At 43.6% G+C, this 12746-nt stretch overlaps 4 protein-coding genes across 4 annotated transcripts; 2 read left to right on the top strand and 2 right to left on the bottom strand.

The window, feature by feature from the left end:
- The first annotated feature begins 142 nt into the window (after positions 1-142).
- On the top strand, positions 143-703 carry BYT42DRAFT_560305 (BTB/POZ protein). Its single transcript, XM_051567224.1, has 3 exons — positions 143-320; positions 386-434; positions 499-703. The coding sequence occupies exons 1-3, from the start codon at positions 197-199 to the stop codon at positions 638-640; spliced, it is 315 nt and encodes a 104-aa protein (XP_051426317.1). The 5' UTR covers positions 143-196; the 3' UTR covers positions 641-703.
- On the bottom strand, positions 387-4003 carry BYT42DRAFT_237560 (SAC3/GANP/Nin1/mts3/eIF-3 p25 family-domain-containing protein). The gene is made up of 9 exons (XM_051562649.1): positions 3826-4003; positions 3654-3755; positions 3306-3549; positions 2673-3242; positions 1665-2596; positions 1310-1597; positions 1145-1218; positions 942-1080; positions 387-875 (listed from the first exon to the last, which is right to left on the bottom strand). Exons 1-9 carry the CDS (start codon positions 3886-3888, stop codon positions 717-719), a joined length of 2571 nt encoding a protein of 856 aa, XP_051426316.1. The 5' UTR covers positions 3889-4003; the 3' UTR covers positions 387-716.
- Positions 4004-4662: 659 nt separating this feature from the next.
- Positions 4663-7354, top strand: BYT42DRAFT_603008 (uncharacterized protein). The gene is made up of 4 exons (XM_051571066.1): positions 4663-5053; positions 5165-6182; positions 6255-6354; positions 6422-7354. Exons 1-4 carry the CDS (start codon positions 4761-4763, stop codon positions 7087-7089), a joined length of 2079 nt encoding a protein of 692 aa, XP_051426315.1. The 5' UTR covers positions 4663-4760; the 3' UTR covers positions 7090-7354.
- A 245-nt stretch (positions 7355-7599) lies between these two features.
- On the bottom strand, positions 7600-9653 carry BYT42DRAFT_491963 (FAD dependent oxidoreductase; the record flags this gene model as incomplete). The annotated part of the gene is made up of 9 exons (XM_051564114.1): positions 7600-7773; positions 7839-8079; positions 8143-8189; positions 8263-8514; positions 8593-8659; positions 8724-8839; positions 8907-9131; positions 9195-9322; positions 9383-9653. 9 exons carry the CDS (start codon positions 9651-9653, stop codon positions 7600-7602), a joined length of 1521 nt encoding a protein of 506 aa, XP_051426314.1.
- Between the last annotated feature and the right edge of the window lie 3093 nt (positions 9654-12746).

The raw sequence follows: 12746 nt of genomic DNA, 5'->3' as shown, positions 1-12746 counted from the left end.
ACTGTGATAAACTGCATTGCTTCCAATGCGATAACTGGAATTGGAGGGTAACACTATTTGCAGCTCTTATGAAATGTCGAGTTCAACTGGCTGATTTACGTCATAAAATTTCGGCGTTGCTGATGAATGGGCAATTCCGGTTTCTGTCAGTGTCCTGCAAACGCATTTTTCTTCAGATATCAACTCACCCTTCATCATGGCAGACTCTACTAATTCTCCAGAATACGTTACCCTTGTAAGCAGTGACGGGTTCGAATTTATCATCCACAGAGAGGCTGCCATGCGGTCAGGCACCATCAAGAACATGTTAACCGGACCAGGTAATACATATACAGACGGTATTCACGGTTTCAATCTATGCATTGAGAACTTACCACATGGTTAGTACAATTTAGGGAATCCATCGAAAATCGAATTCCCTTTCGTGATATAAAGTAGGGTGTCAGCACCAGTGATTGAATGCACAAGCAGATACCAACATTGACCATTCTTTATTAGAGGCGTGATTTTGGAAATCGTGTGTCGATACCTATACTACAAGTGGCAATATGAAGGCTCTACGACGGAGATTCCTGAATTCAAGATTGACCCAGAAGTGGTTCTCGAAACGTTGATGACGGCCGATTTCCTCGAATGCTAACTCTTACATATGCATACACACCATATCCAACTATTTTTTATCAGAACACAAATACAAATGGGATATTTTTATTTCTTTAAATGGCGAAGGATCTCAATGGATGATTGAAAATTGTGTGCGTGGCAAGCCATGTAAGTTCCTCTGGTAATCGTTCATGGATAGTATTTGGGTTCATAACGAGTAATTGATAATCGGAAATCACTGGATTTGTATCCAAACCAAGTAATGCAGGTATCTGGAAAAAGTTGTATAGTCAGTTACTGGAAGCCGTGGAAAAGGAAAAATACATGTTCATTATTACCTGAGTCATTGTGTGTTGTAAAGTTTCGGTGTGCTGCCAGTATGTAATAAGAAAAGGAACTTGAAATGCAGAGCTATACGATCGTAATTTCTGCGCCAACCTATCGAGACGCTCCTTTTCTTTGGCCCAGTATTTGAAACTATACAAAAACCCATTAGAGAGCTTCTCTTTTTGCCAACGAATCAACGACTTATTTGACTTACTTTACAGAATCGTCCAGTTGAGAGTGTCGCAAATCAGATAAAGAAAATACAATTGCTCCTGTTTCATCGACAGCCTGATATAGGAAATGAAACGAAGAGGGGGCGAGGTGGGGACTGTTAGCTTGACGGGTTTCTCTTTGATAATGCGGGGATTCCAAACTGTACCTTGCCATATATACAGTCTTGGGAGGATATAGATCGGGTAACAATATTCATGTCATCAAAGTGCTTTATACATCGTGAAAATTCGTCGTCTAAACCGAATTTGTGCTTGAACCATATCGCTGATTCTTGGTTCTTGTCTTCGACTGCAATGCACAATTGCCATGTTGGTTTCGCTGAGTTATCTTCTCGGTGAGGGGCCAGCTTGGCCATGGATGCTTGAATATTTGGATATATACAGGATGAGAAGTCTTCACGAACCCACAGCGAGGTTGCAGGAGACAGATTGCCCTGGAACAGTCCAATGAGATCCACATACACACCATAGCATCATCTTCTCATTTTACTTGACACTTACATTATTCATGTTATTTATCAGAGTTCGTCGTTCGGCTCGTAAGCTTTTGCCTACTTTTTCTTCCGTCGATTCTTTCATGTGGATACTTTTTCCATGGATCAAGGCATTGGTGGAGGGAATGGCCACGGCACCTGTACGTTGGGCCAACTTGGACATAAAGTTGAATATACTTGATCGTTTCAATGCTTGGCTGTGACGCTTCTGAATCTGGTTCCTTGCACGTTCGATATGCGGCATCATTTTTCGTTTGAGACTTCGCATGCGTCGCAGAGTCTGCATAGTGATAACCTCGCTTTGCTCCCGAAGCACCTCCTCCATGAGTTCCCTTGTCCACTTGTTCGCCAACTTGGAGATCAATGCATGACGTCGCAATTTTTTCTCCAGCGCTTGGCGGCGTTCTTGCTCAGCCCGTGCGGCAGCTTCGGCTGATTCGCGTTGTTTTTGCTTTTGATAAGCGATCTGCGCGGCTAATCGTGCTTTTTCTTCCTGAATTTGTTGTTCTCGGAGTCGCGCGGCTTCCATTTGACGTTGTTGTTGCAGTTGCAATATTCGTCGTTCTTCTGCGGCCGCAGCCTGAGCCGCCGCTTCTGCTGCCATTTTCTCTTCTGCTAAACGTCGTTGTTCCTCCAATCGTGCTTGTTCTTCTTCTGCTGCCAATTCCGCGGCTGATTTATGCAAAGGCATGGATCCAGCAATGCCCATATGTGAAGACGGAGGGAAAGCAGAAGCAAACGCCGTGGCTTGCCCCTTGATGATAGAAGACGGAGGCTGTATCACTGTCTTCTCGATAAGTGGTTGCTGCGCATACACTGTTGTAGCACTCGGTAAGATACCCGCCGATTCTCCATTGACGATATCGCGATAAGATCGGCCTGCTTTTTTCGGTTCGACAAGAAGCATCGATTTTCGTGCTTTGGGGTTGGAATAGGGTTCTACATTTCACAGAGAAAGAGCTTTAGTCGAACACTGACCAAACAATTGCATGATTCACTGATAAATGAAACGTACCTCGGAATACTCTTGCTTTCGTTTTAAAATGTTTCTGACCAAACTTGATCATGGCTTGACCCGCCGACATATCCAGCACGAGACCATATAAAGTCGCTTCTTGAAGCAACTGTTTGGTGGTGTCATACGCCAAAGTCTGACGCAGATACTCGGCATCAACCCCCGAGGTTTGGTAAAGATACGCGTGATTCATCGCTTTCAAAGCGCCTTTTCGGACATCAGGGAAATGCCCTTCCAATAAACAGGCCATGAGAAATGACGTGGAAGAGTCGGCCACCAGCTTGAAAAATTTTGAGTAAAAATTTTGACAGGCTTCAACGTTGACGGGTTTGTTACGTCGAGACGAGGTTTCCTCGATTTCGTTGTTACGTTGCGCCAATCCATAAAATGCGAGTGCTTGTTGTATGTAGGGATGCATAAATAAGTGTGGGGGCAACGCCATTGCTTGGCGAGCAACATCTTGGTCCCGCATGTGTGTAATAATATGATACGCTCGGAACTCGGCTTCATTTTCCGTCTCAATCCCTTCTTCGCGTAAATCATCGTAAAACTCGATCAAACTTAAAAGAACTACAAAGTAGATTCCTCAGTATGCGGGCGTGATACTCGATACAATTGCATTGCGACTCGTACCTTTACGTAGTTGTTCCGTTTCCTGTTGTTCACTAAACTTTTCCTCTTCGCAATCGCTCATTTCATGCAAGCATAGGATATGGAAGCGGGCAATTCTTTCGTGCACTTTCACAGCCGTGACATCTCTGATGTTCTGAAGCGTAAAGTCTTGTCGAATAGATCGTGTGCGGTCACGAATAAAAGCGTGGCATTTCTGCAATGGATAATGGGACAGAACGGAATCTACAAGATAGTCCAACGTACGCTGCAAGCAGACACAAGAGGACGACAGGTAAAAGATATTGAGCCAACTCGTCGGGGGATCACCCACAAATGAACGAGGTAAAAAAAAATATTCACCGATAAAACTTCAGGAGGTCGCACATCGGAAGGCAAGGGTTGTTCGTTGCCTGCTGCTGAACGACGATACGCTTTTACTGTCTTTTCAGGATCGGCATTGCCCTCTTCATCCTAGTGGGGGGGGGGTGTTAATTCTCATTAGCAAAAACAAAAGAGTGTGAAGTAGATAAGAATATCGTACCATTTCCAACAAGTCCAAGCCATTCTGAATTTCTCTCTCAAGTCTTTCGAATGCGGCGCACATGCTTTGACATGTACCTCGAAAGTCGATGGCATCTTCCAATCGAGTCGGTGCGTCCGGATCGGGAATGAGTTTGTTCTGAATGGCGTGACGTCGTTCTTTTTTTCGGTTTTCTTTGAACTAGAGGTGCAAGAAAAGACAGAAGGGTAGAGAAGAATAGGAGGTAAGGACATCAAGGGCCGAGAGACGGAAAGGATGCAGTTGTGCAAGACATGATGGGCAAACGCGCTATATCATATCACAGACAGATACACGGCGTGGGAGCTGTTCAGACTTGCGGAGAGAGAAAAAACGTATAAGCCTACCTGAGCATAAAGGGCACTTTTACTGGTGGAACCGAAACGGGCAGCTCGATCCTGTGCAGTAACTTCATGACTGACGGGTAAACCGGGTCTGGACCAAGTCTTGTTCTTATTGTTACTGTTATTAACGCCATGGTTATTGGCATTATGAGCGTGTGAGTTTTGCTGCGTGTGCGGTGAATAAGGCTGAGCATTGCCTCGACCTCGTCCTCGACCTCTTCCGCCACCGCCTCGTTTATTATACATGGCCGTTCAAAAAGAGAGTGAGAGTGAGAGTGAGATGGATGGACGAAAAAAGACAACGTAAATTGGAAGGAATGCGGAGTCGTAAAAAAAAAAGGCTGCTCACAATTGAACTGAATCGTTGGGCCCTCCCAACAGAAATGGCAAGCAGGAAAATCCCGCTCAGCCACTGAGAGTTCAGGCAAAAACCGCACCCGCAAAAAAAGGAAATTAGGGCGCACGACGCGCTCTACAAATCCGACGCGTCTTTTTTCCTGTTCCTTTTTTTTTCAACTCCTCTTTTCCTCTTCCTTGTACTTCCTTCTCTCGCTTATTATTCACTTATTCACTATGGATATAATAGAATCGATGGATATATCCGAGAGTCCTGGAAGTCCTGAAATTCCTGAAGTCTTTGTCAGCTCTATCTATGCAGCTACTTATTCTTCCGTCACCGTCCTGGAGATGTTAATTCAAGATGTCGCTGTCATGCGAAGGATAAATGATTCTTATCTCAATGCTACCCAGATCCTGAAAATCGCCGGTCTCGACAAGACGAAACGATCAAAGATATTGGAAAGAGAGGTTCATATTGGCGAACACAAGAAAGTACAAGGCGGTTATGGGAAATATCAAGGCACCTGGTAAGTAACAAAAAAGCAAAGAAAAGCACAGACCTTGGATATATCTTATTGATTAAATTTTCATAACACATTCTTTACAAAAAAAATGGTGGTAACAATAATAACTTACAGGATCCCACGTGACAGAGCAAGGGAACTAGCAGAGAAGTACCACGTGTTAGACTTGGTTCAACCGCTTGTGGATTTTGATATGGCTTTGATCGCGGAGGGCGGCACCGATTGTTTGCCGACGAAAGAACAAGCGCTCGGGTGCCGAAGACGATACATAGAGGAGACAGAATCAATGACGGATTCGCGTTCCCCAGGACCTCTTTCACCAGACTACGACTTTCCATCGCCCACGTCCACCTCACCTCCTAAAACTGCACTCAAAACACCGGCCGCTGGCGCCCCTTCACCGGTTAACAATGCGCTGGTTCGCGCATCACCATCGTCATCTTTAACAGCACCGACCCCCAGTCATAAAAAAGTGAAACTATCCCCACCGGCCAAGGACGATCCGAATATCAACGAATATCATCGAAACGTTTTGATGGCGATATTTCTCTCCAACGATCCCAACCATATTCCTGATCTGTTGAAAAAATCAAAAGGGTCTTTGGATTTGAATCTCAATCTGTTGATCGATGAACAAGGCCATACAGCGCTTCACTGGGCTGTTGCCTTGGCACGCATCAAGACAGCCAAATTGCTGGTCAAGAAAGGAGCCGACGTATGTCACGGCAATTACATGGGCGAAACTCCGTTGATGCGCGGAGTCATTGTCACCAACAGTTTCGATAACGAATGTTTTCCGCAAATGTTAAAAGTGCTGACGGCTTCCATTCCGGTGGTGGATCATAAATCACGAACGGTGTTTCATCACACAGCTTTAACGGCCGGCATCGCAGGACGTGCTACAGCGGCCATTTTCTATATGCGTCAATTGATTGATACCGTGAAAAACGACAAACAGTTTGATTTATCCATTCTCCTTCAAGTGAAAGATAATCAAGGCAAAACCGCTCTGGATATCGCCAAGAGTTTGAATTGTACGGAAATGGTGGAAATGCTGGAAGCATGTCAACCTGTAGAAGAGGAGAAAATGCTGGAAGATCAAGATCCTGTCATCGCCATACCGCTGCCAGAGGTAATGTAGACCAATCAGGCGATTGTTGTAGCTCATCATCAGTATGCGTCCTAACACGTCCTTCATTTCTAGTCACAGCAAACAGAGACTGTAGCTCGCGAAAACAAGGCAGTATCCCATTTCATCCAGCGAACATACGGATCAAGTCAACGCGGGCGTGAGATTGTATCAAGTGAGTCACTGGCAGGTTCACATATGATCAAACATAGAATACTGAATCGCCCCAATTTTATCTTTAGCTGTTCAAAAAATTGTGGATGAATTGGATGCGGAGCATAACAATGAGCTGTATTCTCTGGACACTCAATTAAATCAAGTGCATGAAGAACTTCGTCAGGTGACGGCTCAATTGGAATTGACAAGAAAAAAGCTCAAAGAACGACAATCGGAAACGCAACAGCTTGCCGAAGCCCATGCACGGATCCAGAAGCTGGAAGCGACAATACGAGCAGGATGGCATAATTTGGACGTACTGAAATTGGATGACGGTACAGAAAGCGAGGATATTGACGCGTTATTTACTCTGACGACCGATGTGAGCGAGGAAGATAAAACACCTCGAGAAAGACACCTGGAAAGACAAATCCGAAGATTGTTGGCACGAATCCAAGCGTACACAAAGAATGGACAAGATCTACAAGCCGAAGTTGAAAATCTGCGAGCGCAATCATCTGAAAGGGAGATGCAATGCAAACGATTAATTGCTATCTGCTGTGATCTTCCCATTGAACAAGTCGACGAACTTATTGAACCGTTAACTTTGGCTATCGAGAACGACCCACCAGATCTTGATGTGAATCGTGTGATTGGTTTCATGGAACGTATGAAGCGTCAAAGTATGTCATCCTCAATACCTGCCGAATCAACCTCCGTCAAAGATCCAATGAGCACCCAACAACACATCTAAAAGCCTCAAAAACCAACCCATCAAACGATTCCTCGTTTCCCTTTGTCTGTAAAATAATCACTCTTGTTCATCTGTATATATCCTTCTTCCCAAAAAGTCACCGCATGAATTTGAAAATCAAATAGATTTCACCTTATGCAAATTAACTACCAAAATGTCGGAAATCAATATCACAAAAAAACGTAACACGCATAGAAGGAGGTTGTAAACCGACCAGATTTCTTTGTTGAATCCAGTACCTCCTTGTATACAAGCACGCTCTCAGAAGGCGACCATTCTCAAAAAATAGACCGATATGATTACTCACGTCTCTTTTTCTCTTTATGATCCACCAATACCCTACACCGTAATGATTTATAAAAAGAGGATGTTCCCATGCTTTACTTTGATTGTTGTAAAGTATTGTTTCACAGCTAAAATGTTCAGATTCGCACTTGTGATAGTGTATTAGGCTTTGATTTTATTATTATTTGCAAGCATTCGAACAATAAATAGGAGGTTGAGCATGATTTACTTTTTCTGATTGAAATCTGCCCCGAAATCTTGTTCTGCGGTATCTGCAAGGATTTCTGCGATGGCTAGAGCAGCTGTAGCCGCAGGACTAGGTGCGTTTCTCAAGTTGAGTACTAATCCATCCATCACATTACGCTCGACGATATATTCACTGGCGGCAATACCTCCAGGCTGTAAAAGAAAAAAGAAAAGCAAATGAACACAAACGCACAGCAGAGTATCTGACATGGTCATACCTCAAACACCTGAGCCATGACGCCGGCGAAACTGGGTTCTACCATATCGCCTCGAAGGCTAGGAATGATCTTTTGGCCGCTCTTCAGGAAAGCGCGCTTATTCAGATCACGATAAAGTTCGCCAAGTGATAATCCGATATTTTTGAAGGCAAACGACCAGAAAGCGCCATTAGTAAAGATATCCAAGACATCTTGCAACTTGAAATCAAAGAATTTGTAGCCTTCACGGGAAAAGGTAATGCTATTCAATTTGAAAAAAGTCCATGAGCGATAGGCCGTTTTTACAGATGGTCCATTCACTTACCAAGCACCGGGACCGACAATCAATTGGTGGCCACGACGAACGTCCACCTACATTTGAAAAAAGAAAAAAAATTCATATGGTGACTTTGAAATACAAGCAATAAGTACAGGACAAACTTACGGTAGGTGTAAAATGAACGCCGACGGGAATACCGCCACCGCTGGGAACAGGATAGATATTACGCGATACGATATTTCTGAATTCGGGCTTCAACTGGTAGTACTGGCCTCGGAATGTAAGAACACGATGTTTCTTGCCATCACCGCCAGTGGCGGTCGCTAAACGATCCGCGTAAAAGCCACCGCACGTAATCACTTTTCCAGCAGTGACCTGAAGAAGGGGTCCTTTTTGAGTGGGTTCCACACCAGTGATCTAAAAGAAAAAAGGGAGAACGAAACATCAGCTACCTTGGCTTGCCCTATTAAATAAATTTTGCACATTTCTTCTTACTCTAACGCGATTATCCTCTGTCTTTTCAAATTTTCGAGCATCAAAAGATGTTTTTACATCACCACGACTAAAAGGAGATCATTGAGCTATTTCTATTTTCACTGGCAACGATAAGTTGATAGAAAACTCACCCTGTATCTCGAATATCTTGCATAAGGCTTTGACTGACGAGCCAGTAGTTAGTGATACCGGTATTGGGAGAATAGAGGGCACTATAGGCTTCTACATTGGGTTCCAGTTCTTTGATCTACGCCTGAATCAGAGCTGATGTTTCTCACCCCCCCCCACTTGATTTTTTAATCTCGAAAATGTACCTTGTCATGATAGATAATCTCAAGACCCTGCACACCGTTTGCTGTGCCTTGGTTATACAATTTCTCTACTTCTTTGTGCTCGTCCTTGTTGCTCGCAACAATCAATTTGCCGCACCGCTCCACGGGCAATTTACGTTCTTCACAATATTTGTACATAAGATCGGCTCCACGAACGCACGTTTTAGCCATCAATGTGCCGGGAATATAATATAAACCGGCGTGAATCTAGACAATCCCATTGATGAGCGATAAAGCTGTCACATACGTACTATGCCAATTGCTGCTTACCACACCCGAGTTATGCCCGGTTTGATGATGGGCCACTTCCGCTTCTCGTTCCAGTACAGCGACCGTCATTTTGGGATATCTCTTCAATAGTTCGCGTGCGGTAGCAAGACCGATGATGCCAGCGCCCACTACCGAATTTGGATTAGCTTACGCGTTTATTATGCAATGAGTATGCATCCACCCATTACCAACAACCACGTCGTAGTCATTCTTGGTCAATCCTGTTTTTGGATCCTTCTTGCTGAAATAATCAGCACGAGCTTCTCCTAATAATCGTTTTACGCCCTCGCTTTCTTTTGTTTCTTCTCCAGGTAATGAATCCCACAAGTGGATTTTGGGTGATACGCTGCTGTGAAACGGATGAACACGCACACAGGTGGTGGCAACCGCTGCAGCGCGATATCGACCATAAGCGACGGCTCGACTACGTGCAAACGTGATAGTCGTTCGTGAAAACATGGAGGTCGGGAAAATTGGCGAAAAAAAAGAAACAAAGGGTGAAATCGATAAATAGAAAAACAGAATAAGTAACAATCAATCCAGCAATCGGCAAATGATATCATTGGTTTCACAGGGCCCCCGCGCATGGCAGCGGTCATCCGATAAATCAAAATTGCCGTCCCAAGAAACTTTTTTTTTCCTTGACAAGCCCTGCTTTTACCGTTTCCCTTTTCATTTTATCGCATGATTCGCTTATCTTGTGCATAGGCTTTTTTTGACTGCAATGCCAATAACTACCCAGAATAAAAAAGAAAACGGGAATCACCTCTTACTTATCAGTGTCACCGATTGCTTTCCATATTTTTTACGCTGTGACGGAACATCCCGATACACGAACCGGAATAACAAATAACACGAAGCCCGACAGGATTATTTATTATCCTTTGCGGCATTGTTTCCCTGATTTCAAATGAGCTCAGTGCATCGTCGTCTTGCCCAAAGAATACGTCCAAATGGATTTCCGGTAGATTGATTACTACCGGACAATTTTTTTGCTTTCTTCCACCGACTTTTGAACGATTTTTTTCGATTTTTTTGGCCGCTCTCTCCTTGAACTTTTAATACCATCTCAGCCTATGACGCGATTGTCAGTATGAGGTCAAAGGACTCGTCCTTGCATCCGTCAGGAACTTCGGCAGGATATCCTTATACCCGACAATAGTCGTACGATGTTGATCATCAAAGATAATCACAACATGGCTAAATTGGGTAATAGCGACAAGTCGTTGTCATTCTTGCACTTGCCTCCCAACAGGCTTACTGTATATTTTGAAATCAAAAAGCCAAAATGCACCGAAACAGGTCGTTTTCGTCATTATATCTGTATTGCGCCGCCGTTCCTTTGAGCGATTCCTCAGAATGATCTTTTTCTCTCGGACTTGAAAATTAGAGCTCGGTTGCCGCAATACGACAGCTTCCATGGCGAAATTTATAATCATGAGTCATTTTCTTCCTCTGTAAACCCTCTCCACTGTCTAACATTTATGATTCTGCGACGAACAAAATTGCAGAGAACACAGTAGGGTTAATTCCGCTTGCAAAAGCTATTACTTTCAGAATTCTGCTATCCGAAATATTTGGATATTAGAACAATCCACAAAATTTCTTAAACTGACGGCATCAAACAAAAAAACTTTCATCACCTCCGAGAAAGAAAAAATCAACTTTTAGGCCGCCCCGGATCGCCGTCACAAACATTGACGTGTCCGGCACTTGAGAGTTTCCACCCAATCAAATAGGGGCTTTTCTTTACGCGAATTTCTTCTGTCCCCCCCCCCCCTCTAAGACGGATTTTCAATGCTGAGGCTGATAGGTTGATATGGCTTTTTCGCATGGTAATCTTTATTTTACTGCTTCACTTTCATTCTCGACGTTGAGTATGCAGGTTTGAGTTCGGGGAATACGTGCGCCATATCTTGTTGTTATTTGTGATTTGTTGCAAGACTCTACCAAATGCAAATAAAAACTGAAAAAAATCAGTCTTCAAAGGTTTTCCAAGTCCGTCTTGGAGGGGGGTGACATCAGGCCGTGCACGGACACGACACTCCGGCACTAAATTTTGTAGAGCTCATGTGATGTGCACGCCACTCAATGACGGGCACGACATCTTTGTGTAGTTGGGCTAAGTGGATGTCACGATATTACGAACCAGTTGATAGAATCCTCTTTCAAGCATTATTGGAAGCACTGAAATTGCTAATAGAAATTTATAAAATAAATAATTACATTGGGATAGACTGAAAAAAAAGAAAAAGAAAACAACACTGAGATAACGAAAAACCACAATGCCTACATTAGTTATCACCTTCTATTGATGACCTCATTTGTAGGAAACCATGTATTACTTCTCTTCAAAAAAAAAAAAAATCGATGAGCTGCAACACTTTGTTGTTGATGTATGTAGGGAATAATTCAACTTAAAAGTTGCGCAGGTCTATTTCGGTAATCTTTGTGGATCCTTCTTTCAACCGGACAGCTACCATCCCATCTAGGTTTTACAGCAGCTTTCAATCAGACTTTCATAGTATCTTGCGTTTCGTGAGACAACGAACGGGGCTGGTAGCACACACAAGCAACAGAAGCAACAGAAGCAACAGGATGGTTATGCTCGTTATGTACCTTGGTGATCGTCCAATATTGCTCTCTGCAGTTCCAGGGACAATCCGTTCAAAAACTAGTGCGAACGTTTGTCTAATTCTTGGTAACGAAATGATTATTACGAAAGACAGCGCCCGCGACACATTGCAATGCCAATGGCCGTGCGTCGCTGTTCTTTGTCGAAGATGCAAAAGGATACTGACGAGCAACATCGCTTACAGCCGCTTTAAAATCTTTGTAGTTTGATAATGTTTCCAATCAGCGAGTAGATCTTCGAGCTGTAGAGGTATTTACCTCCGACCTCTTCGAGCCAACAAGATCAGGACGATTGGTTCACACAGTGGGGAACTGCCAGTGTTAAACTGGACAAAGCAGCACCAACCCGTAAAGGTAAGTTCTGAATGATTCCGCCATTCATGCTTCAAAGATTCTGTAATACCGATGTTTTTTATTTTTTTAGCGCTGCAAGCAAACGATTAGCTCAAAAAGTATATCGCTGCCTGTTTCGCTGAGACGTCAAGCAACCACCCAAATCGAGCACGCTCAGTGGATCGAGCAGACAGAGTAGCTAATCTGAATCGTCGAATATTTCCTTTCGAGGCCTACGGCTCCCTAATGCTAAATAAATTTAGAATAACCAAATCAGCCGTGCGACATACCCATTACGCCGACGAAAGAGAAAAACGAGTACTCTAAGCTTGCTAATCCAATTTGACGCACTGCCCATATTGCATTTGATCCCAAAAAAAGAAAGCGAAAGCTGCGATGAACAGGGCGGTGAAAAAGTACGGCTGCATTCTCCATAATGGATATCCATTTGCAGCTTAACGTCTATTCATTTACAGTTACATAGAATACGCAAAACCATGAACAAAATGCATATAAAGCTGCCGTATCAAGAACTGAAGTCAAATCCCGAGGAAACATTAATAACAAGCAAGAAAATAGCCCTTA

The sequence above is a fragment of the Radiomyces spectabilis genome (assembly GCF_025331425.1).
Source record: "Radiomyces spectabilis strain NRRL 2753 chromosome Unknown BYT42scaffold_3, whole genome shotgun sequence".
Lineage (NCBI taxonomy): Eukaryota > Fungi > Mucoromycota > Mucoromycetes > Mucorales > Radiomycetaceae > Radiomyces > Radiomyces spectabilis.
The sequence above is the reverse complement of the archived record's forward strand: the minus strand, read 5'-3'. Positions and strand labels throughout refer to the sequence as shown.